Source organism: Mastigoproctus giganteus, chromosome 11 (genome assembly GCF_048544385.1).
Source record: "Mastigoproctus giganteus isolate SK-2022 chromosome 11, ASM4854438v1, whole genome shotgun sequence".
NCBI classification, from domain to species: domain Eukaryota; kingdom Metazoa; phylum Arthropoda; class Arachnida; order Uropygi; family Thelyphonidae; genus Mastigoproctus; species Mastigoproctus giganteus.
Window position 1 is genome coordinate 79,057,294 of NC_143585.1, and position 27,569 is coordinate 79,084,862.

A 27,569-nucleotide genomic window follows, 5' to 3' on the forward strand; every position below is an offset into this window, starting at 1 on the left:
TCGGTCTTCTCCCCCTCAACCACCCCTTTATCCATAGCAGCAATTTGCCTCCAATGCCACACTGCTCCAATTTGTGCAGCAGTCTTCCATGTGCAACAGTATCAAAAGCCTTTCTAAGATCCAAGTATATAATATCAAAGTTATTCCCTGCATCCAGTTCTTTTGTGACTGCATCATAGTATCCAATCAAATTGGTCAGGCAAGACTTCCCCTTAACAAAAGCATGCTGTGTCTGAGCTATAACTGAAGTCTTGTCTAGATGATCCTGCAGTGCTTCTTTAACCAGTGCCTCCATTAATTTTCCAGGAACAGAAGTTAAACTAACAGGTCTATAATTACTTGTGTCGCCCTTTGATCCTCTTTGTGAATTGGGGTCACATTTACACATCTCCAGTCTGTGGGTACCTCCCCTGAGTCCAAGGAAGCTCTCATAATTATGGCTAAGGGTTTGCTTACTTCCTTTGCTGCCTCCTTTAATATAACTGGATAGATCCCATTCACCCCAGGTGCCTTTCTTGTGTTTATCTTCAACAATTTCTCCTCCACATTACTCTCAGTTATTTCAAGATTCTGTAGCTTACTGCTAGAGTTGAATGCGCCTCTGGCATTCCCCTCGCTGAATAACTCCTCATGTGTGAATGTTGATGCAAAATATTCATTCGGTTTGTTAGGTACCTGAGCAGGATCATCAACAGTTGACCCATCGATATCAAGTGGACCAATCTGATCATCCCCCTTCCTTCTAGAGTTTACATAAGTAAAGAACTCTTTGCTGTTTTTCTTTGCATCTCTTGCCAAGGATTTCTCGTTATCTGCCTTCGCCTGCCTAACCTCCTTTGTAACTTGGTTAAAGATCAACTTGTATCTATCATAGGCTTCTGTGTCACATGTTAATTTGTATGTATCCCATGCATTTTTCTTCTCTGCCATATGCCTCATTAGTTCATCTGACATCCACTTAAGCCTACACCTTGAACAATATTTCTTAGTTGGTATGTAAAGCCTAGTAGCTTCCAAGATAAGTTCTTTGAATGCTTCCCATTTTGAATTTGCTGTTGGTAACATCATCAGTTGGTCCCACTGTATAGAATTTAAATACTGTCTCAGTCCATCGTAGTCGCCTTTAAGAAAGCAATAACCCTTCCCTTTACCCCTAATGGTAGTTACCTCTTTGAGTAAATCCCACTTCAGCAAAATGTGATCACTGCCACCTAGTGGTTCATTTACCTGCAGATTCTTAATGCATGAAGAATCACTACTGATAATCAAATCAAGAGTATTACTCCCTCTAGTTGCCTCCCGAACATGCTGATGTAGAAAACAATCATCCAATAAATCCACAAAAGCCTTGCTAGTGTGTGAGTGACCAGCCCCCAAATTCCAGTCAATATTTCGGAAATTAAAATCCCCTATTATAAGACTCTCTGATTTACTGGCCCACTCTATTTCCCCGTACAGTTTCTTATTATACTCATCAGAGTCATTAGGCCTATAGCACACTCCTACTCTCAATTTTGATCTCCCAATGCTTATGTCACACCAAACTGACTCGACACTGCACTGTCCAGCCATGTCGACTGGCTTCACTTCCTTGGATTTTATGTTTTTCTTAACTAATAGCATAACCCCTCTTCCCTTCCTACCCTGTCTATCCTTTCTGTAGACATTGTACTCCCCAAATTCCAGTTCTGCATTCCTTATATCTGTGTGACCCCACGGCTCTGAAATCCCCACAATATCTGCCTTTGATGTTTTGAGAAATACCTCAAATTCATCAAATTTATTTACTCAACTCCTAGCATTGGTGTACACGCAAGTATACATGCACCTGTTCTTTTTCTTAGCTACCCTAACACAACCTATGTGTTTATTTGTACCCCAATGATTCCCAGCAGTCTCTGAAATATCCTGCATCTTATTTTCCAGGCTGCGGCTCATTCCAATAGAAGCAGTGCAAGAATCTCTTTCACCTCTGCCAGTGGCTACTGTTAATCTATTAGTCCTTGTATCCCCCCAATCTAGCAGTTTTCCGACCCACCTAACACTGCCTCGATAGCATCAGCGAACATTATTGCACCCTTTCTATTTAACTGTATCCCATCCCTGTAGGAGCAGTCTCTCCTGTTAACAAGTACAGACCAGGCTGAAAAAAATTCTACCCCTTGAGCCCTGCACAATCTTTCCAGGGCCGAATTGATCGACAGGGCTCTCATCATATACTCTCTCCTATCGTGTAAGTAAGTGTGTAAGTGTAAGTGTATTTAGGGTCAAACGGCACAAGGGGTTCCCCCCATCTCCGCGTAGTTTACATTGTGGGTGAACCAGTTGACTGGAAAAGCCAGAGATTTAAAAGTGTATGGACTTTGTATATGTGTGATGCCTTGTACCGTTGTTCATCTGGTCATTTAGCCGCTGGGCCCCTACTGAGGCCCAACGTTGCCCCACTTACGCCCCGTGGAGGCAGACCAGGAACCCAGTAGTCTGTTTCACTCTGGCAGCTCCTGCCACTTAATTTCCTGAGATTTCGGCGGCTAGGACCTTAAAAAAAAAAAAAAAAAAAAAAAAGAAAAAAAAGAGACAGAAACGCGTCGACGTAGGGGTAGAATCGCTTAGTTTTGCTAGGCCAAGTTATGGGCGTAAGGTAATTTAGATATGTTAGGTTTTTGGGTAGGGCTTTTGCTAGCTTATAGATAGAGAGGGGGGGAGGCAGAAGGCTGGGGGGAGAAAGACAGAAATATGGGGCCAATAGAGTAGGTAGCCCCAGTTTTCAGTGGGACATGCCCATGTCCCACCAGAGTAGAAGATATAGGGTGAAGAGGAGAGGAGGACGAAAATGTCCCCCCCCCCCCAGGGAAGTAGGTTTAAAGGTGAAGGAGGCTAGAGTGCCCTCTTCAGATCGCCATATGGCTATTGGCAGCTATTGTTTCAAGTTTCTTTATTCATGGGGCAAGCTCCGTCCTTGTGCTTGTGTCCCTCATCTTTAGTTGCAGCCTTTACATTGTGCTGGCTGGTGTCTCAATAGTGGTACTTGATGTCAGTCATTGTAGATGGTGATTAATGTCCTTCTCCTGATGAAGAGGTCTTGTGCGAACTGGGATAATGCTCTATATTCATCCTCAGTATCTATGAAATGGGATTCCAATCCTTTTGGTAGGTATCTTATTTTTGTTATAAGTACTCCTCTGAGGTCTTCATATTGTGGGCACTCGTACACTATGTGATTCCAGCTTTCTGTCTCCCCGCACGTACAGTTTGGGTCCTCAGTGAGTCCGAATCCGTGCAGCTTCTCATTGTAGGGTCCGTGTCCTGTTATTAGAGATGTCAAATGGTACCCTGGGAAGTACCAGGTCGGCTGTTTTGGGTAGATTTTCTGGAGGTCAGGTAGATATCTTCTGGTTATCTCACCCTTGGTGGTCTCCGTCCATCTTCTCTGCCATAATTTTAGCAGGTGGTTCTGTAATCTAGTTTTTTCCGTTTTTAGGTTGTTCGCTGGGTCAGTTGTGTAGTCCAGATGTGTGGCCGCCACTCCCCTGGATAGCAAGTATAGCAGACCTGTGCGAACGACCTCCAGGTCCAAAGGAAGCGCTCCAGCGAGTACCTGTAGTGCTGGAGTACTCACTGTACTACACGCACGCGTCGTAGTTAAGAGTATGGTCCTTTGGATCATGTCCAGAATTCTTCTATTCACTGCCAGTGCAGTTTTTGGGAACCAAATTGCTGAGGCGTAAGTAATTGTCTCCTATCGTGTCTGGGCAGAATTGCAGACACTTTCAAATTTAACCCTAACTCACGGCTTTTTTTCATCAGTGACCTGTACTTGTTAAGTAATTCCGCCGGTCTCCTACTCTTAATATCATTAGTTCCAACGTGTACAACTATATCACCTTTTGTGCCCTTAAAAGATTACATCCGCTCTACAACGTCATCAACCTTTGCCCCTGGCAGACATACCCTGGTCCTTTTCCATCTATCCTTTTTACACAATATATTTCCCTTCTCCTTGACAAGAGTCACCAACAACTACTAGTTCCTTTGGGACCAGCGCATTCTGCCTTGGGGGTTGCCGCTGTGTTGCGTGATGACTAAGTGCAAGCTCTGGCATTGGTGTGGACAGCTGAGAGCTTGATGGGCTCTCACTTTTAATCCTTCGAGGGCATCCACCCTGTCCTTCAAGCTCTCATATAGACCTCTCAAGCTCTCATTGCTGACCATGCGGTCAGCAATGCTGGTATTGAGGTGATTGGTGTATCCAGACGCCTGATATGCCTTCCCATAGTGTCCCACAAGTGCTCTATGGGATTAATATCGGCAGAGTTCGGAGTCCAATCGATATGCTGGAAGTCAGAACTGTGTTCCTGAAACCATTCCTGCACAACAAGTGCCCGATAGCTCGGCGCATTGTCATCGCCATTCTGGAAAAAGTGTAACACGGGGTGTACACAGTCCAGAAGCAGTTGACGATTGCGGAGACCACTGATACGTTGTTCCACATGCACCAGAGGTCCAATTCCTGCCAGTGAAACATGCCCTATACAAACGCCTCCACCGGCCTGCACTTTTGATACCATGCATGATAGATCAAGAGCCTCGTGTTGTTAACGCCAAATCCGTACACGACTATCCACGGTGTGGAGTAAATAAATAAATAAATAAATTTTCTGTTTATACTCCGGGACGACCAAACAGTCAGAGGAGTTAACAAGATAGACAGAATACAAGAAACAGCACCGTATTCAGCAGTCACGGGGTTGAACCCCGGTCACTCAAGGCACGTGTACTTATGCACCCGCGCACCTTACCACTAAGCCACGGCGGCCTATGACTCATCCAACCAGCACACCTTCTTCCGGTCTTCTAACGTCCAACTTGCATGCTCTGTGCACTAGGCGAGTCATTTACATTGATGAACTTTGGTTAGGAGAGGATGGCGTAGGGGTCGTCTGCTGGTATAGCCCATATGTGCGAGCGTGCGACGCATGGTCATGCCAGATATTGTTCAGGGCTGGCCCATGTTGTATTGGGTAGTCAACTCTTGAACAGTGCTGCGCCTGTTCGCCTGTAAGAGTCGTCAGACCCGGCGCTCACCTCTAAAATCAACCTTTCGCTGACCTTTGCAGTTTTGCTGTCGGGTCGTTGTTTGACCATTTTGCCGCCAGTTCTGGTACACTTTAAGTACTGCTGATCTCGAACACCCCACCAGTTCAGCTGTTTGGGAAATCGAGGCACCCACAATCTGTCCTTTATCAAAGTCCGATAAATCCTTCCTTTTACCCATTACGCTCGAAATTTTACTACCTGCTAAACCACTGACACCTTATCTCTGCTACGTAGATCGACTAACTCCGCACTCTCGTACCTCACGTGGTCAACGGGTCGCATTCGGTTTTCATAGGGGTGGTCATAATTCAGTGATCACTCAGTGTATAATATGTTTATAAATTTCGTGTGTTCTGTGGTCGATTTGCGGGAGAAAAAGACCAATTTACCCTCTCCTGACACCGATTAACTCAGCCACGTTGCGAAAAAGATCCATAAAACTTCCTCTCGCATCGACGAAGTGCATCGGAATTGACTGCATCGAAAGCATCAGAGACATCAAAACAGACTAAATCTAGTTGAGCATTACTGTTAATTTCTTGAGTAACAAGAAATGTAGTAGAAAATAGATTGGAAATTGTGGGGACTCATTTCTTGCCTTACTTTCTTGCCATAATGAATCTGATAAGAGTTCAAGTATAAGATTTGAGAGGTTAAGCTAGGAAGAAGTTTTAGAGCGGAGGAGAAGCAGATAAGTCTGCACCTCCGCTCTGCAATCTTTCAGTTGGAAAGGATTCAGTTTTTTGTTACAGGAAAGCGCGGCAGCACGGTGCATATCAGAACCATCCTCCCCACACCGAATACGTCGACAATTGCACATTACTCTCACGACTGTATAAATGTGAAAATCATTAAAGTAAAGGAATAACGACTGGAAGGTAACCCTTATCCAGGAAAAGCTCACACAGTTGTTCCAAAAGAAAACGTCTTGGCAAACAATGTCAAGTCAGAGTGATTGGTGTACGTCAGGTGATGTTGTGATTAGGGGTCTACCAATACCATCAGCTATGACAGATTGTACCACAAAATAATTGATAATTTCAATATCAGGTTACCCCAGCAGACATAGAACCGTGGTTTATTATGTCTGTAAATTGAGCGTGTTATCTGGTCGGTTTACCTGTTTACTAGACGGAAAACCTGTTTCAGGGAAGAAAACTATATAATCTTCGCCTAAGGCTGACTTACTTGTCAGTGGCATGTAAAAGCCCATAAAACATTCCTCTGGTCTACATGAGACTCGACCAAGGTTTTTTCCACCATGTTGAAAAATGGGTTCGAGTTCTTATCTCCATAGCAACTGTATGTCAGGTGAAATCTTTTCGGTAAAATTATTATTCATTATTTTATCTGCGAATTTCTAATCTGTTTTTTTGTTTTAGGTTTTCAAGTTCCAATAATGCAGGAAAATCATGCAGAAGCAACAGCACCCCCACTTGATCAAATGGAAAAAGTTCCGGGATATGAACACGTGACCTTCGAAACAGGTAATATTACAAGAACATTATTATCTATCCATTTATCGTCGAACCAAAGATACAGCCAATTTTGTTTTTTCATAACTGCCACATTTGAGATCTTTCGGTGAATTGCGTGACTCTAGACAAATTTATACCATTCCTTCTGTCGGCTAGTAGTTAAATAAGCAAATACAAATTTGTACACATTAATCAACATCCAATATACCGTCCTCCTTTTAGAATGGGGCTAATGGGGCACAAGATATGTCTGACCTAATTGGAGTGACATGAAATGACCTTAATTAGGATCTTTATAATACAATGAAAGCTAATCAGGAACGTGGGAGGAGAGAGAGAGAGAGGTTTGTGTGCTTGTCGATCTTTCAGATATTTCTGGAAGCAGCGAACAATATAAGGGTGGGGTAAGTGGAGGTTATCTGTCCGAGGTTGTAAGGTAGCTGTTGTCTCCACAGTGCGGGTGTGTCAGAAGATGATGATTTCTGAATAGTTCGCGTGCAGGAAGTACCCGTACATGATGACCCAGTTCTGACCATTTCACGAGATCAGCGAGCATCTCTTTCTTCTCTGACGAAAGCGAGGGTGTACTGATCCTTAGATAGAACCAACACGTTTTACTTCGTGATGAAGTCCCTCGGACGATTAATCTAAAATTTGCCAGCTGTGTTAATAATTAGCCTTCAGTCTTCACGCTGCACACACAAATTACTCGTTCTATCTTTATCGTCGCTAAATTGCAATGAATAATTTTGTTTTTCTTTACATGCAAGTAATTGGTAGTCCCCTATGCATGTGCTGGTCACCAAGGGTATTCATTTCTACAAGGTAATTGTAAAGTCTAGCAACTCATGCTACCGACTAATTATGTCAGTAGTGTTTAAACAGTTTTACAAAGCTGAATAACTTGTTAAAATAATTAAATATTAAAAACATAAGTTCTAAATAATAAGTAATATTATTTTTTAAAATTAAAATTGAATTTTAATATTAAAAAATAAACTCCAAATTATAAATAAATAGATAAAAGCTAATTTCAGCTGCTGTATATCATAAATTATGATCATTAAAAGTAAATAACAATCATAAAATTGTACTAATGACGCCGATCTAATATTATACTGAAGTTTAAAAAATTATTAAAATTAATGAACTTATAATAATTGAAATTATTATTTTTTAAATTTTATTTTCTTGCTTCATAGTCGCAATTGCTCCCCCTGCCTATGACTATACACAAAAGCCTCCAACTGAACGCGAAAATCTCTCAGGGTAAGAATATTTCTTTGATCTATTTTAATTCCAAAATATTTAAGTTTGCATTTGAGTATTAATTAATTTCCCCAAATATATAAATCAGTTAAGAGGGCGCTGGTGTTGCCTTAGAAAAATCAACAATTACAATACGTAGTTATTGTAATTATTGCTCTCCAAACATCTTTCTTTGCTTGTTTTGTACGTAATTTAGAAAATAAATTTAGAAGTAATATGATGCCGTTAAAATCACACTGCTGTGCTGAATAATACTTTCATTTGCTCCTTCTTTCCGGTTGTTGTGAAACTCCTGTATACATTCTTTCTTTGGACTAAGAATAAAACGGAAGTGATTGCATACATATACATGAAACATCCTTGAACAAAGTTTTTTCAAAACTATTTCCTGTCAATTAGTTACTGTGACCGCGAATTCTTCAGCTACTTATGCATTGACTTTATATTCGGTATGAGTTTGAAAAAAGATTTAAATAATTTTACTATTATTTATTTAAATAATAAATATCAAAAACACAACTTTCTCAAAATGAAGCTGCCACTTCAAGTTGAGCAAGATGTCACTGGAAATAACCACATCAGTTGTATGAGTAACGAAGATCATCTTTATGAGCATAAGTTTGAAAAAAATTACGTGACAGCGCAGTGAATTTAATTCTAAAGCTTTGATGTTTTGAGATCAGTTTTAAAGCCATTATCGGATGCATAGTAAATGTTCACAGTTCTGGTGAAATGTATTTTCGTATAAAATGCTGCATATACAATCATGTGGATCAGATCTCTTGAAATTTAAATGTTTATTAAAGTTCTCTTTATATCATTGCTTCAGTGTAGAATTTTTCAGCTTTTGCTAATTTTATCTTCCAGAATTCCTGCCCTGACAGAGGAGCAAGTTAAAGAAGCACTTGTGGAATTTGCATCTAATCATTGTTGCTATGGAAACAAACCGGCTCGAAATATGGATATCATGGATATCAAAATGGGAAGTGCTTTCCACGTAAGCGCAATTCATTATTCCTGCCTAATATTTGCTTTGTCATAATTACTGAGCACACAGAAAGGAGTTTCCAAGGTTGACCTTAAAAATATTTTAAATCCAACTTATCCCATGTTATAATATCACATTCAGAAGGGTTTGCCTGTACACAGTTTAATACGTCACTTCACTGATGTTCTCAGATTTTGCGTAAGAACAGGTTTCCACACGAGTATGAAATGAGCGATGGGAGTAGTAATTTCTATTATCTGTTGATGTAAACATATTCTGACTGTTAAGTAAGGTTTGACGTATTGGCCACTCAGCTGAGGGCAACTCAGTAATCTGCCTCTCACCAAATGTTCTCAGATGTAAGTAATGTCTCTGCACCGTATGCCCTCGAGAAATAATCATTTGTACTAGACTAACATTCAAGAAAATCTTCAAACTCTTTAGAGCTACCAGAATGCCTTAGCCTGATGAACGATCGTGATGCCTTTGGATGCCTATGATAAGTCTAAGAAGAACAACACTTTCTAAGAAGAACAACAAAACAGTTTGAAACATCCTTTTACTCTTCGATTTTCCCTTTTCCTTGAAAGAAATATGGTCTAAAAATTTGTTTAAATAAATGTTTTCCTTGTAATTGTTTTTTTACAAAGAGAATCGTTTTAAAACATGTCTTTGAAACGTTATTTGTATAATACTCAGTAATGAAGTAATGAATTAGTACAGACCTTTATTAATAAAATTTTTAACCTGTAGAGAACGTATTTTTCATCCATAGACCTTGTCCTTGACATAATTCCACTTGCTGTTTCTGGGGAAGAAAGTAAGGGAACCGTTTTGTGTTGGAATCAAAGAGGTTAAAAAAAGTGATTATCTATTATTCAAAAAAATAAAATAAACAGTATCCTTGGCCAATTTCACTGAATATCACTTCTAATATTCAGTGAAGAAAAATATTAAAATGTTTATTGAATTGTATATAGTTTTTTTTGATAACTTTTATAAATTTTTAAGATTTAAAATTCACTTCCGAATTGTATAAGTTCAAGAACGAGTTTAAATGTTCCCTTGTGCATACAGAAAACGCGCCCTGGGTCTAGACCTGTATTTTATTTTTATTATTATTTTTTTTTTTTTCAAAGATTCACGTATTTATTCAGTTTCAGTATAATACATGCTACTATACCAACTCAATATGTGCCCTGAAGGTTGGCAAGTTCCTATGTCCAGTTGCATGGCCTCTTTGATTCCTACACAAAACAGCAAGTGGAACTATGTCAAGGACAAGGTCTATGGATGAAAAAACTTAACACTTACAGGGACTGAGAAATCGGACACCAGATATAACTGCAGGCAATTTGCTCAACCTTTTGAAAGGATGTGGGTGGAGATGGAATACCAGCTTGATATTCGGCTCTCTAGAAACGGGGTTCAAACCAAAATAAATCACTTACAATATCACAAAACCATAAAACCTTTCATTGTTTAGTGAGTGTCTTGTAGTCATTTTATACGATAAAGTTATTTGAAATTAAATTTGTACGAGTATAAATATCAGTTTATTGGTAAGAGGAAACATATTTCAATGCAACACGCTCCTAACATATGCACCCTCTTAGGCCAAGGCCAGAGGTGTTCAAGATAAGATTAAGCACGTGTTATGGCAGTTAGGCTTGGTAGACCTAATGGGTGATTCAAATAACGATTTCGCATGAAATTGATATCTTCAGAAGTCAAGCATTTTCTTTCGAAAATTAAAATCTGTGAAGCTTTAAAGTTTCTAGTTTCATTCATCTAGCACGATGCGTTTTATTCTTAATATATTTACAAATTAAGAATAAATATTGTTGAAATAGATTGTATTTCAACATTTGTTTGAAATATTTCAATATTACAATATTTATTTTCTCTTTTAAAGAGAAAGCTTATTTCAGATGGTGCAATTTGTCTTTGTGATGATATCTTGGTTATATGTGTGTGTATATATATATATATATATATATATATATATATATATATATATATATATATATATATATATATATATATATATATATAGAATATCATTAGAAAAAGTAAATCAATCCAATAATAAGAATACCATCAAGGACTTAAGAAAACGCAAAAAAAAAAAAAAAAAAAAAAAAAAAAATATTATTATTATTATTATCGCTTTTTACCGACAATCTAGATGACTTCAACTGGGGCCAACCACCCAGAATGAAGGCAAAAAACGATAAGAAGTTCTCTGTTTCTGTGATGATCAATATATGCTAAGTAATTTAAATCTAAACCAAATATAAACCAGTATAGGCCGAACATAAATCGAATATAAATAAATCGAATGAAGATAATTAATTAAGAAAAATTTTGAAATATTAGAATCAAAGGTAAGAAATATAAGTAAAATATAAAAATGTAAGCATATATTAATCATCGTTGACCCGACAGAGAACGTAATTTAAGGATTAAAACAAGATTAAATATATAATACATACTACATTTGACCGTATCTAGGACATAATGTAATAGTCGTCAAAATAATATGTGGTGCCCCCTATGTGATGGATACGGTAAAAATAAATAATTAAATTAAATTAACGCAAAGAGAAACATGCAGATAGTAAGAAGAAAAACTAAAGGAGTAGGAAAAATAGAACCTGAACTCCACAAAGGCGAAAAATAGTGGTATAGATAAGAAATAGTTTCTCCTCCTCGGATTGCCCTAATAATTTCGGAGAAATAAAAGTAAAGAGTATAGGACAGTTTAAAGACATTACAAGATATAAGTTGTGGCTCGGGTATGCCCGGGATCGCAAACCCGTTCCTATAGTAGGACCCTGAGCTGAATTTGCATGTTATCTCAGCGTGAATTTAAGTAAATTAAATGAATTTAACTATATGTATTAAAAAAAAAAAAAAAAAAAAAAAAAAATGATACACTGTAATTTGCAAGCCGGTGGGTACAAGTTTTCTACGCCGTAAGACACCAAGAATGCAAAGTGTATCCTATTTACATATATACATGGCACTAAATATAACGATTTTATTGAAAATTATATTGAAACGATAGGTTCAGAAAACAAATTTTTGAAATTAATTATGCTAATTGCTTTCCTGAAGTGATATTTCAGGTAAGCGATAGGGAAATTATTATTGATCAACCTGCCGTACAACGCTGTTAAGCCCGCTGAACAATTTTTATTACTATTGCAGATATAAGCAATCCTTAAACATTGCGATAAAATTATATTAGCATGCACTGATTTTGATACATTTGATTTCCAGTTTGTAAGGCTGACTACGTTAAAATTAAATGCATCTCTTTTATTATATACGTTTACGTCTATTTTATTATTATGTAATATTTCTATATGAAGATCCAAGTAATTTGCTATAGTATCGGAACTATTAGTTTTTTCCAACACAAGCTCCCCTGGATATAATCCACTGTAATCCTGGACAAAATGTGGACAATTAAAAACACATATATCATCTACGTATCTGTATATAAGTAGGTTATCTTGAAATTCTCTTTCTGTATAATACAGATAAAGGTTTGCGATTATGCTTGATGCTGGACTTCCCATAGGGGTGCCAGTGACTTGCAAATATAACGATGTTCCGTCATATACATAGTTATTAAAGATGCATAATTTTATTAGAGAATTCCAATAGGTTAAATCAACCTTTATAGCATTTTTATTTTCTAAATATAGTTTCTGGAGGACGACTTCTAAGTTATTAAGGTTAATGCTCGTAAATAGACTGTTAAAGTCAAAAGTTTGTATTTGATGAATATTATTATTTTTTAGAGCATTTATAATAGGTAAGTTATTATTTATTATAATAGTTTTATTTAAGTTATTTAATATACTTTTAAGTAACTTTTCTAACGTTTTTCCGGGAAATTTCGCATAACTATCTCTACATGATGTTATGAATCTAAAAGCAATTGGTGTTTTGTGAAATTTGGGTATGCAATATATAAATGGATATTTTAGGTTATTATACTTTAACTTTAATTTTTTATGCAATGCAATTAATTTTTTGATTATTATATTAGAAGAAGATGTTATCTGTTTATATGTAGGGCTAGACTGTAGTTCATTTTTTATAATATCTATATAATATGATTTACATATGATTGCATAATTGCAAGCAGCTTTGTCAACGGGAGTTATTATAAAATGTTCATGTATATCTTTGAGCTGCCTATTTATTAATTTGGTATTATATAGATTATCCTGTACGAATTTCAATTGATTATATTTATTAGATATGATATTAAGCATTGTAAATAACCACATGTGATAAGCTTCAACCGGTATATTATGTTTGTATGCTGATCTTATGCAGTATTTTAGTAAATCTAGATATAACAATTTTTTAAAATTAGATTTATTAATAGGTGGATTAGGTCGAAATTTAAAACCCAGTGATAAAATATCTCTAAGTTCGGGATATGGGATTATATCTAAATTGCCGGTTATGATGTGATTATGGTTAGGATCCACGTATCTATGAAATGAAGGTTTGTGACAAACACATGTATCCTGTCCGATGTTAATATTGTGAAGGTTTGTAGCTATTGTTTTATAGTTACACGCTTTAAGACCAAATGGTTTAGAATATCTAAATCTGATATTAATATGTAAGTTATTAATAGGCAGCAAGTCATTACGTAAATTAATAGTTTTATGTAGGGGGCACCACATATTATTTTGACGACTATTACATTATGTCCTAGATACGGTCAAATGTAGTATGTATTATATATTTAATCTTGTTTTAATCCTTAAATTACGTTCTCTGTCGGGTCAACGATGATTAATATATGCTTACATTTTTATATTTTACTTATATTTCTTACCTTTGATTCTAATATTTCAAAATTTTTCTTAATTAATTCTTCATTAAATCTTCATTCGATTTATTTATATTCGATTTATGTTCGGCCTATACTGGTTTATATTTGGTTTAGATTTAAATTACTTAGCATATATTGATCATCACAGAAACAGAGAACTTCTTATCGTTTTTTGCCTTCATTCTGGGTGGTTGGCCCCAGTTGAAGTCATCTAGATTGTCGGTAAAAAGCGATAATAATAATAATAATATTTATTTTTTTATTTTTTTTTTTTTTTTGCGTTTTCTTAAGTCCTTGATGGTATTCTTATTATTGGATTGATTTACTTTTTCTAATGATATTCTGTAGACATTGTGGGTGTATTGCATGATTGCTTGCAACTGCATTAACCCATAAATATTAGTTATTGTCTTTTAACTTTCTTGCTTTGCTTTATTTCTTGCTTTCCTTTTATCACTAATATAACTATTAATATATATATATATATATATATATATATATATATATATATATATATATTATAAATTCGTCTAAATAAGCTTCTCTCCATTCTTTTAGTATACTTTGGAAACATTTGGAGAAAAAAGAGAAACCGCCTGGACTCACGAACCCTACAAAGGTGAGTAGACAATTGGATTTTGAAAACTTTTATAGGGCAGACATTAAAATGCGACTTTAAGTAGCAGTTAATTCAACACACGAAGCCATGGTGTTTGCAAAGAACTAGATAATATCTAATACATATAATATGGTAAATCCTGGAGGCTGCAAGAATTATATCTCTGAGTTAAGCCAGTATAGCAGTTGTTTCATTTATACACTGGTGTACAAAATTTAAGGACCAGTCAGGTTTTATGTTTTATCTCTTATTAGAAGTTTATATTAAGTGAATAAAGAAGATTTGAATTTATACCAGACGTTTTAGACCACTGGTGATCTACGTCGTATTTCTCACAGTTTTAGGAGAAATGGCACATGTATTTGTTTCTTCGATGGCATGATTACTACTAAATTGAGAAATAAACTAACTTGGAAAACTTTGCTCATTTTAGATGGTCATAGCAATCTTTGCAAGGAATTCGAAATGCTAAAAGCAGCAGATAAAACCTTTAAAACTTTATTATTTAGGATTTAAGGAGATAGGCACCCATCCATTTCATCCTAACCATTCCTAACCACTTTTTTCCAATTGTAGAATCATCCTGCGAACACTCTACCAATGTATCATCACAAAGAGACAGTTAGTGGACATAAAGGTTCTGCTTAAACTCCAGGATGGCAACGTTGGGTCAGCAGAGTTTACGAGATAAAGAATAAATCTTGACATGGACAGAAAACATTTAAACGAAGGAAAGTTGCTACCCACTCAAAAAAACTAAAATCATTAAAAAAAAAAGCATCGAAAGGAAAGAAAAAGAGATATGTAATAGATTTAAATTGCGCATAGGATCTGTAATAAGAATCTGAAAATAACGGAGACTTATCAGAAGAAAATGATATAGCAATTTTGAAGAGTTTGGGTGAATTATTTTACTGAAAGTCGGATTGAATCAAATGTGGTTCCATGAAATACGCATCCCTCACAAGTGTATGCAACTCTTGTATTTATATTTTTTATTCAGACACTACCCTCTCTCTGGTGGGAATTCTTTAAAAGAATCTTTGGTCTGTGGATACATGTTATTGTGAAATTATTTCTAAACTAGATAAAAAACAGAGCAAAACTTTGATCAAATTGAGTATTGTTGAACTTTTAAATCGTTACGAAGTAATGGTTAATGTTTCCCTTACAAACATTTGTGTTTATTTACTTGTCTAAGCGAGTGCAGCATTGCATATTAAGGGCTAATTATTACCAATGTAATAGTTGCTCAGCTTCCACGCATAATCCTGTTCTTTGTGTTTCCCCAGGACAACCCTTGGACACTCCTATGAATGGTATGGCCCCAAACCCGTGGGAAGTTATTGTGCATCCTCAGACAAATTTCACCAACTCTAAATCATTGGTGGAGGTTCCGCACACTGCATCCGTACGACCGTGCCATAAATGTGTTGGGTCCGGATCCGTCCAGTGCAACCACTGCTGGGGAAGAGGGCGGGTAAGTATGATTTCATATCGTGTTCTGATAAGACTACTCAAGATGTAGACTAATATGAATTCACTTCTACACTCCCTTTTAATACTGTCTTGATTTCCTGCTAATAATATGAATACAACGAGTTATGGTTCTATCCGCCAATGCTTTTGTTGTGGTAGGGTTTTAGGCGCATCAGCAAAAATTTAGGCTATATTGCGTCTTGTATGTCTGTAAATTGTGTGTGTGTTTGTATGTGTGTGTGTGTGTTGTGTGTGTGTGCTGTGGTCGATTTGCTGGTTTTTTTTTTGACGAAAAACCCAAGTTTCCGGGAGAAAAAACCATGCTGTCCTCACCTGAGACCGCTAATTCAACCACGTTGTGAAAAATGCCTGTAAAATTTCCTCACGCCATTGACGGGATTCGAACTTAGGTCTGTTCCATCCGAGGTGGTCCGCCAATGGATTTGATTGTGGAAGTTCTTTGTTGGTAAATGTGTGCCAAGTCCAAAATGTGAGTTAAATCTTCCTGATCGACTGTTGTTATCACAGTACTTGATTTATCGATGATAATGTGTTGCTGAAACTATTGACAGGCTCCAGAAGATATAATTCCTTCAAAAAGCATTCTTTGTATGCTGTCCTTTGGACGTTGCCCTGCTCAATTAGTAGGAACCTAAAGTAATCATCCCCTTTAGCCCTCAGAACAGCTTAGATTCGTCGTGGCATTGACTCAAAGAGGTGCGGAAAGCGTGCCATAGGATGACTAGTCCATGTTAGCCTTGCTACCTACCATTGTTGCAAATTGAATGATTATGTATCTTTTCTCGGGACATCTCCTTCCATCTCATTGCATTGTCGCTCAACTGAATCGAGATCAGCTGACTGGGGAAGCCACCTCAGCAGTCTGAATTCACTCTTTTGATCCTGAAACCAATTTTGTATAATTCTGGCCTTGTGACAGGACTCACTTCCTTATTGGAAGAATCCATTCACAAATGGACACACTGTACCTATAAAGTGATCCAAATGGTCGAAAACAATTTCCAGATTACCTGTGGCATCCAAATGTTTTTTTATATCAAGAGGCCACGAAATGTACATCACGAAAGCACTCCTCGTATTATTACACCGTCACCACTACATTGTCGACACCTGACGAGGTAGGCCCATGGATTCGTGCTGTTTTCTTTATGTTCCGGTGCTCTCATCGCGTGAAAAGACAGCAACCTGGATTCAGACCAAGTAACGTGTTTCCAACCCTCCACTGTTATTCTGGGTTACTGCTACTCCATATGGGTAGCAGTAACCCAGAATGACATCAACTGTTTGGTACTACACTCAAGGTGGTAGAGAATGAAAAGGACCTGGGGGTAATTGTGGGGGCAGATATGAAGTTTTCTGAGAGTGCAGACAGTCTGCAAGAGTAGCTCACGGTGTCTTGTCAATGATATACAGGAATTTTTCTAGCAGGGAAAAGGAGGTGATTATTCCCTTGTATAAGGCAATGGTCGGGCCACACCTTGAGTACTGTATACAGGTCTGGATGTCTCATTTCAAGAAGGATGTAGAGCTGCTGGAACGAGTAAAAAGAAGGGCAACGAGATTGGTGAGTGGAACAATGGTTGGTGTTACCAATAAAGGCTTAAACTCTGCAAATTGCAGCTTCTGGAGACTAGGCACCCACAAGGTGATCTAATTGAGGTGTATAAAGCCTTGAATGGATTGAGCAAGCCCAATGCTAATGGAATTCTTCCTCTTGCTCATATTACTCACCTGAAGGGGCATAAATTCAAATTGAGGAAAGACAGTAGTAGAATAGATGTGCGGAAATTCGCCTTTAGCCAGAGGGTTGATAATTGGAACAAACTTCCATCTGTTGGAATGAAGGTCAGCGACTTAAATAAGTTCAAGGCAGAACTAGACAAAAATTTGGAATGAACGGATGGAAATGGGAAGGGATTTTATTTTATTTATTTATTTTAATTTTATTTTTTTGGCTGATGCTGTGCAAGCTTGCTTTCTTACATCATATGCCTCTACTAATGCTAATAAATTTTTAATTTTGGATACCTATCGTCCGGAAACCCCACATTTAGGTGAGCTAGGTTGTGAGGATCCGTAGTTATTTTTCGAAGACAAAATTCCTCGAACAAAAAAGTTTGGGAAACACTTGGTTAGGCTCTTACCTATAGAGTATAGAGACCTCATTTCTAGTCCCACCCAGTAAATTATTATTATAAAATTAAATCATGTGGCGCCATCCAGTAGCAGAAAAAGAAACAAATAAGTGTGCAGAAGAGAAAAGGAGTCTAATCACGTGTTGGTTTCGCGCAGAGGATCATGGGAGATAAAATATGTACCCCAAAGGATCATGGGAAACAAAATCTAGTAGTGTAGTAGTAATCGAACATGTGATGCAAGAAAGCATGCTCATGTGGCATCAGCCCAAAAAAAAACAAATTTCACACATCCATTCCCTCTCAACATTTGTTCAATTCTGCCTTGAATTTATTTAAGCTATCAACTTCTACAACGACAGATGGAAGTTTGTTCCAGCAATTAACCACCCACTGGCTAAAAGCATATTTTTGCACATTTATTCTACAACTGTCTTTCCTCAATTTGAATTTATCCCCCCTCAGGTTCTTTATCTGAGCAAGAGGAAGAATCCCATCAGAATTGAACCTGCTCAACCCATTCAAGACCTTATACACCTCACTCAGATCAACTCGCAGGTGCCTAGTCTCCAGGCCCTGCAATTTGAAGAACTTAAGCCTTTCTTGGTAAGACCACCCCTTCATTCTCCTCACCGATCTTGTTGCCCTTCTCTGTACACGCTCAATCAAATCTACATCCTTCCAAAAATAAGGCTTCCAGACCTGTACGCAGTACTCAAGGCGTGGCCTGACCATTGCCATTATATAATGGAATAATCACCTCCTTTTCCCTGCTAGCAAAATTCCTGTATATTATTTTCAATTCCCCATAACCTGCTCTGTCAACCTGTCTGCACTGCTCAGAAAATTTTATATCTGACTGCACAATTACTCTCGGATATTTTTAATTTTCTACTACCCTGAGTACCACACAGTTGGCACGTTTCTCTGGGGTTACGTCAACCGAAATGCAGTGCTTTGCATTTGTCAACATTAAACTTCAATTGCCACTTCTCAGCCCATCTGCCCAAATGTCCTAGATCCTGTTGCAGCAGCATACTGTCATTACTGTATATTACAATCCTCCCAACCTTTGCATCATCTGAAAACTTCGACATTAAGCCTAATATACCTTCATCAATATCATTGATAAATATATAAAACAACAGAGGACCTAACACCGAACCCTGTGGGACTCCACTAATAACATTAGTCCACGAAGAGCAGCGTCTATTGATTACCACTCTCTGACTTCTTCCACTCAACCATCCTTTTATCCATTGTAGCAACTTGCCTTTAATACCATACGTCTCCAATTTGTACAGTAATCTTCCATGCGCAACAGTGTCAAAAGCTTTCCAAATCCAAGTATATGATATTAAAATTATTTTTTGCATCCAGATTGTAACCACATCATAGTAGCCAATCAAATTTGTCACACAAGACTTTCCCTTAACAAACCCATGCTGTGTCTGAAATATAATTGCAGTCTTGCCTAGATGATCCTGCCAGATCTTTAACCAGTGACTCCATTATCTTATTCGGAACAGAAGTTAAACTAACGGGTCTGTAATTCCTCGTGTGACCCTTCGATCCCCTTTGTGAATTGGGGATATATTTGCACATCTCCAGTCCTTGGGGGCTTACCCTGAGTCCAAGGATGCTCTCATAATTATAGCTAAGGGTTTGCTTAGTTGCTTTGCCACCTCCTTTAATAAAACTGAATAGAACCCCTCCACCCCATCTGCCTTTCTTATGTTTAACTTCAACAATTTCTCCTCCACTTTGCTCTCAGTTATTACAAAATCATTAAGCACCCTGTTACACTTTTATAAACGTCTGGCATTTCCCTCCTTTAATAACTGCTCATGTGTGAATGTAGACGTAAAATAGTCATTCAATTTGTCAGCTATTTGAGCAGGATCGTCAACAATCGAAACATCAGCATCAAGTGGACCAATCTGATTCATCCCCTTCCTTCTTGAGTTTATATAACTGAAGAAGTTCTTGCTGGTTTTTTTTTTTTTTTTTTTTAGCATCCTTTGCCAATGATTTCTCATAATCTACCTTCGCTTGCTTGATCTTCTTTGTGACTTGATTACAGACTAGCTTATAACTATCATATGCTTCTGTGTAGCCTGATAATTTAATGCATCCCATGCATTTTTTTTCTCTGCCACGAGTGTCATTAGTTCATTTGACCGTGCCACGTTCAAAGTCACATTAAATCTTTTGTCTTGCCATTCTTGCAGACAATCAGCACCACTGCGTATCTGCCCACCTGCTTCATATTGCATGATATATGAACACGCGATGCTTTTACCGACAGAGTGCACCATTTTATGAAAAGAGTAGAAGTACATAATAAGGTGGCTATTTACTGTACTAAGTAGAAATATGGTAAAACTTGAGTGCAATTTGATCCGTCTTCCTTCGCTCCAAAAGAAGCAATCCCATACACGAAAATCTTTTGTTTTCTTTCTCTTGCGAAAAGATTACGTTTGAATTTGCAAGCAAACCACTGTCAAACATCCATAGCTCCATGGTTTCTTGCTGAACTGTACATGTTCCCCCTAACAGCGATGCAATGGTTCTGAGTCAGTGACGTCACAAACTGAAACCTCCTGGAATATCGCCGCATATAAATAATCCTAAGTTGCCTGGCAAAATTCAAACACTAACACGTGTCTAGTTTCACCATCTGACAAAAACGCAAAAGAATCAGCACAAAAAGGTCTTGTTTCCTTGTCTTTGTAATCGTAATCATATCAAGCAACTGCTTAAATGAGTCTGGAAAGCTCTTTGCAATTAAATTGGCTTTTAGCTGCACTATTAATCAACTACTTGCCACTAATTAATCAGTCTTTTTTTGGCTTATGCGTCGAAATTAAGAATACTGTTGTGCGCTTGTGGAATATCTAAAGAGAGGTAGAAATTAGGATGGCCTACTTGTAATTATTAATTACAACAGTTCCTTTGTACTTTGCAATGCTTCTATTAGTAACATTGCTGTGGGTGTGGCTGTAATTTATCATCTTATCTAAAAGATGTTTTGTATTTTTAACAGCAAAACTGTACGTGGTGTAATGGAAATGGCCGACGTTCACAAGCGGATGGCTCCAACGAAAACTGTACCTCATGTGCTGGAAGTGGATCTAAAAGGTAAGAAACTTGCGTCACAGAATTATTGTATTGAAGTCAGTTAGTGATAGGAGAATTATTGAGGAATGACCTTACATAATGAAATTACCACTATTTATAAATGCTGATTTCTCTGATTGATGTGTATTTGTTTATACGACCCCTACACAACAGGATTTCCATGATTGGCAGTTGGGTCACAAATCCGCTTCCACGATAGTTCTCTGAAATTGTCTAATGTTTGTGAAATAGTTCGATGTCCAATCAGTTCTCCATCCTCGTTGGTTTGTAAACGACTATTTATATCTCACAGGCTTATGTTTTGTACTCACTCCCACTTAGGTCTGGTGATAGGATTCGGAAAGAATCGCGAAATATGGCAATTTATGTCGATTTGTGCTTGTAAGTGATATGAAGGATCATTAAATTTGTTTTCTTCCCATCTACGTGATATAAAAATGCATTAATACACAGGATGGTCTATAAGTAATGAAACTATTTTGAATGACTGTTGACGGAAATTTGTATAAATTATTTTAAAAATACTTTAATCTGTTTTTTATTGTTTCAGAATAATTTGAATAGAGAAAAAGTACCATAAGATTTAAAATGAAGGAGAGGTTTCAAATGGTAAAGTGGCATCCAAATGTGAAAATGCTGCAAAAGTTTTATGGACATAAAGCCCCCACAATAAAGACCATAGAGCAAATTATGAAGGAGTTTTATGTAGTGGGAATAGTGTACAATCTATCAAAACATTAGAGACATTGTATCTCAAAGACGTCTTGCCGATTCGGAACTTGTTAGAGAGGATATCAATATCTTAAAGAAAGCGAAGTTTGAAACGTAAAATACCTAAAACGAGCTTAATCAGAATAATAAAGGAATTTAAATACAAGGTTTATTATCCCATGTTCCACAAAGTGTGAATGTGCAAGACCCAGATGGAAACTGGAAGTTGTCTAACCGTTTTTGATTTATGTTACAAACCCAGATATCGTTGACAATGTTTCGTGGACTGATGAACCCACATTTAAACTAAATCGAACTGTTATTTGAGAGAACCGTGACAGGAGAAAGCTGCGTGAAACGGCTAAAAGACAAAATCATTCCATTAATGCAGTCCAAAATTAGTTTGAAGCCTTGCTTTTTTATGCAGGATGGTGCACCAGCATTATACCAAAACTGTCCACGAATTCTTAGACACCAAAAAGTTTCCGGTCGATGGATGGAATTCCATTGCATGGCCACTGCGCTCCACGGATTTAACATGCTGTGATTACTTTTTTGTGGAGGACTCTTAGAGGATAAAGTGTTTAGTAATAAGCTTGGATCCCTCCTGGAGCTTCAGCAATCAAGTTAAGAAAATTTGAGAACATTTCTGAGGAATTGTAACTTGCTGCGTGTCGCTTTGGTCCAAAAACTACAATTTCGTGAAGACCAAAATGGCTGCCATAATGAACAGATTCTCTAATTTTTTTTTAAAAGTTTGTATATTCCCTTTCTATTCTGCTAGTTTTAGAATTAAAAATTATATTATTGTTACGTACAGGCAAACATTTAAACATCAGTAAACAAAGTTAGTCTTTTTTAACTATTAAAAAGTTTTTCACATGGTTCTCCAATTTTTAAGTTTCAAAATCGGATACCTCGTTATAACGCGGCCACGTTATAGAGAAGTGTCTGGGTTTGGGTTACGAAGGTCACTTTTAACTTTAAGCGCCAACATTTTGTGGTCCCTTTTGCGCTGCTCTGATGGGAAGGGATCAAAGGGGAATGTGCCAAGAATTATTTCAGTTAATTCTATTTTTAGCACAAATCCCTGGGGGTAAGTTTAGTGTCGTGATTATCGTGAAGTTGAATTTTTATTCGTTTTCTTGATGCGAGAAACTGTCAGAAGATGGCGCCACACTCAAGAGTCTCTTAACTGAAAGTTCAGATCTTTATCTATTTATCTAACTTTATCTAACTGCATTGCAAATACTTTAACTATTGATAATCCTTGCGGTTTGTCATTAGTTTAAATTTAAATTATTTAAATATAAACTAAATTTAAACAATTTTTAAATTGTTTAAATTTAGTTTAATTTTAGTTAATTTAAATTTAGTTTAATTTTAGCTAATTTAAATTTAGTTTAAATTTTAAATTTAACGAAACTTAACTAGTTTCATGGTTTTTTTTTGTTTTTTTTTTTTTGTAGCTGTACGTGGTGCAGTGGAACTGGGCGAAAACGATGCGGTACCTGCGATGGAAAGTGCAACTTGAAGTGTTTTGTGCAGCTTAAGGTCACCTGGTAAGTGTTCTGGTTTCTTTTATAAGGGCACAAGCTATAAGGCCCTCATAACATGTTACAACGACTTTACTTTTTTTTCCTGTTCTTTGCTGTTCCAAAAAGAGAAATTATTTATTGGCGAAACACGATAAACTGTTTTAAATTATGTATTCGTTTGCTCATAAATCTCAGTTGTAGGAACTCTCTTTTTCTCTTATTAGCGAGTAAATGAAACGGGAAAAAAATTCTTATCAGAATTGTTATTTATAAACCATTATATAAAATAATTTGAATGACAGAATTTAAATTTATTTTCTTAAAATGATCAGCTCTTGTGTTAGTTTTATTAGTTACTTATACGTAGCAATAATTGATGATTTATAACAAAGAAAGAGGAAACGACTTTTATGCGCGAATGAGAAACTTTCGTTTATGCGCATTCCTCATAATGCCCATTAAACCAACAAACAAATGATACAGTGATTCAGATACAATATACGGTATTATAAATAATAATTATCGAATATTTATTGGTTCTATTTTAATGAAATTTTGAGTAGCTTGGAAAATCTTTATAAAAGAGCCACAAAAATGAAATATTTTACGAAAATCTGTTTTTTGGAATTGCGTTATTACATGCGGATGGACGGACGGAGTTGACACTTTAGCATAATATGCCAATGTGTTTATAAAAGCCTTTAAGTAGGAATTTATGAAGAATTAAAACTACTGTGTGAAAAGATTTTCTTTTTATCTCAGTGTTAAAATAGCAGTAAATTATTAATAAAAAAATTAATAATTCATGCACCTTGTCTTGGTCATCGATTAAGTCGATAGCAGACCACTATTGGGAGCTGTAGGAGTTATCATTTGAGTATTATTTTCAAATCCAACATAAAATTGTACTACACATGATAAGAGATGGCGCCACCTCACTAGCAACTTTATTAACACTGGACGTAGTAGTAGTAGTGGCATGTGATGCAAGAAAGCAAGTGTATGAGCTTATGCAGCATCAGCCAAAAAAAAAATTAGACCATTCCCTCCAAATGCTTGTCCAGTTCCTCCTCAAATTTATTCAACCTATCAACTTCCACAACGACAGATGGAAGTTTGTTCCAGCAATTAACCACCCGCTGGCTAAAGGCAAATTTCCAAACATCTATTCTACATCTGTCTTTTCTGTCCAAGTCATTATGGTGATGCTAAGAAACAGAAGCAGAGCAGCAGCAGCACTTACTTTTAAGCACTACCTTACTGCAGAGGAGGGGGGGGGCGCCTTCACTTTTGTTCTGGAAACAACTAATTGTGGTTTCGCATGTAGGTTTTAGGCTGGGCCTGTGGAAGTCTAGCCGCTTTAATACTCCCACCGTTACTGAAATAGAATTAGCGTGACAAGCCCAGTTCAGACTAGAAAAAAGTAACCATTTAAGACTAAATCGCTACCAAAAATCGCATAAATGGGCTAAATTTATTAATCATTTATGATTTTTAATTTTCTTATTTTTGTTAACTGTTTTCTGTTTATTCTTTTAACTGCGTTTCTGCCATATGCACTTGGGCGGAAGCGGTTAGAGTGGCTAACTAGAATTCCGAATGAAAAAAGTTACAGAGAGATCCTCCAGAACGCTCCGGGAATGGAATTCATCTTTTTCCAAACCGACCACACTGGGAGACACAATTATTTCAATAATTGCTCTTGCAGTCAAAAGATGGCGCCACAATAGATGATGGCACTCAACTATAATAAATATAAATATGAATAACAAATAAAAATAAATATAAAAGGTTGCATATTGCACGTGCTCCATTTAAGCATTAAAATAGCTGTCCCGAATTTATTTTTCAGGGAAAACCACTTGGAAGATTACATTTCCGAACAGAAGTTCCTTCCTGGAGAATTAATTAGGAACGTTACCGGTAACGTTGTGTTCGAGGAACAACATCCAAGGGTAAGCATGGTCTTAAATATGTGTGCTTTAGAATTAATCTGAATTAACTATCTTATTGTCGCAGGCAAACCCATTAGCCGATTGATCCTGCCATCCAGGACCACCTGCCTTGTTGAAGCATGGGCCAAAGTGGTGTATTGAAGCTGGGCCCTCAACCACCAGGACTCCCCCGTTTCAATTACCAGCATCATCCTTTTAGAACTGGTGCGTTTATAGTGAAATCAGTATAGCGAGTAGATCAGTCCAAGTGTGCTTTGAAGAGGATGGTTATATTTAAACCCGCCATCTTGTTTCAAGATGGCTTCCACTCAGATTGCGCGCAACACCAATCTAAAACTCTTGGTCCGAACCAGATTAGATTTACGGTAGATGCTAGGGAAGATCCAAGGATTACTTGGGGTTTACTTGTTCTGACGGGAGGTACATTTATTTCGATCCCTCTTGAAAGAAGATTAAATGTTCTCTCTGGTTCTACTTTGGATTGTCAATACAACGTATAGGGCTTTTTTGGAAACACTGGCCCTTACATTTGCATTTTTGGAAATTCTGGCACTTACACACTTTGAATAGCATTTCTTTACTGCAATCATAGTTACCAAACAGTTGAGGATTCTAAGACAGGATGCATCAATAGCAGTGCACTAATTTTGCATAATTTCTTCCAGGTATGGCCGATCACTCATTCCCCTGATTATCATATAAATGAGGCATCTACTAACCTTGTCGGCAAACACGCTCAGGCCTTTCCCACAGAGAGAATACTTCTACAGGTGAGTACTAATAAATGCAATAAACAGATCAAAGAGATGTTTTCGTTCTTCCTTAATTTCCATGCTATAAGCGCTTTGCAGTTCTAAGGTGCTTACAGGATTTTTAAAATAAATGATTTAGGAAATTCATCAAGCTAAGAATTCATTTTCCATAGTCACAATAATCTCAATATTAAGGGACCCCTTTATACTCCAACTTGTACAACTCTCGCTATGAATGAAGATTATGGTAAGTTCTTTTCTACATTTTTTCTATTTTACCATTCATCTGGTGTCTTCGGCCTTCCCGAGCAACTTCGGGTTCCTTCTCTCAGTTACGATACTCACTTGGCTTTTCGCTTATGATGTTTGGGTCTCGTCTCCAATTTCTGTTCTGTTCTAGCGGTCTATCTTTTTGAAGGGCTTTTAATAGTCCTTCAACATTACAATTTTATCGTACATTAAGCATTATATTTTTATTTTGTGGCGTATTTATACATACAGGAACTAATGTTTATGACCGTTCAAACAGCCATTTTTATGTTTAATTATTTTTGGGTTCACATTTCGTTTTTTAGGTTGCTCTACATTTTATTTCTTTTGGATCTCTTTCTCTCTTTACTTATTTTATTATCCATTAGAATTTTACCAGGATATTTATCAAGCCCTTGCCCCCTTTAAAGACTACTTTATTCTTTATGCAGGACGGTTATAAAAACTATTTTAAAAACAATAAAAACTAGTTCGAAGTTTTACCATCACTTTATATTAGAAAAATTCCTACATATCCCGATTACAACCAAAGAAATCGTTTTTTGACAAGATAGTTTTCGAATTAATAATCTTTAAAAGTGGAAAAGGTTTTTATAACCGTCCTGTATGTACACTAGTTTCCAAAATTTAAGCGTTAGTCGCTAAACGGAAAGTATCACATTTAATTCGTGGAAATATTCGATTCCATGTCGTATGACATGGAATCGAATATTTCCACGAATTTTTGTGGAAACTGATATCTTTGTCGAAAAGATATCAGTTGAGGAAGTTTCTGTTAATAATCTCAGAGCAGACAAATGCACAGGTACCAGCTTTAAAATTAAATATCATAGAGCAAATAATTTCGACAATTGAATGGTGATTGAGGCAACTAATAACTGAGATTCTATTCGAAAAAGTGAGTGGGACTTGGCAGATTGTAGGTGGAAATGGACTTTAAGATTGGAATTGAGACCACATATTTCTGAACTGAATTATTAAAGTTTTCAGGAGGTTTAAATCTTTTTCATGGATAGTTTCCCTTAGTTTGACTATTGATGATGCCTGGAAGGGGTGGTGGTAACTTTATGGTTGATGATTCTTTAGAACTATCAATTGTTTAGTAATTCTCCATTACTCTCATGGTTTTACATCCAGTTTTCTCTGCGTGTCTTAAGAACCATAAGTAGGATATGCTCCAAATCGTGGACGTGACAGAAGTTTCAGAAACGTCGCAGGGATAATCACCCTGCTTATAGTTGGAGCAGTT

General features: G+C 36.9%; 1 protein-coding gene across 2 annotated transcripts in view; it reads left to right on the forward strand.

Annotated features, from left to right (window-relative positions):
* The window catches only part of LOC150078169 (protein SSUH2 homolog), a 46,583-nt gene that overhangs the window by 18,417 nt on the left and 597 nt on the right, over window positions 1-27,569 (forward strand). For both annotated transcript variants that reach the window (XM_090385456.1, XM_090385455.1), the window contains exons 3-11: window positions 6,480-6,584; window positions 7,778-7,844; window positions 8,712-8,841; window positions 14,258-14,318; window positions 15,611-15,798; window positions 21,000-21,094; window positions 23,275-23,367; window positions 25,196-25,298; window positions 25,964-26,068. In XM_090385456.1, coding sequence (XP_090241582.1) covers window positions 6,480-6,584; window positions 7,778-7,844; window positions 8,712-8,841; window positions 14,258-14,318; window positions 15,611-15,798; window positions 21,000-21,094; window positions 23,275-23,367; window positions 25,196-25,298; window positions 25,964-26,068 — 947 coding nt within the window. The remainder of the gene's footprint in view (window positions 1-6,479; window positions 6,585-7,777; window positions 7,845-8,711; window positions 8,842-14,257; window positions 14,319-15,610; window positions 15,799-20,999; window positions 21,095-23,274; window positions 23,368-25,195; window positions 25,299-25,963; window positions 26,069-27,569) is intronic.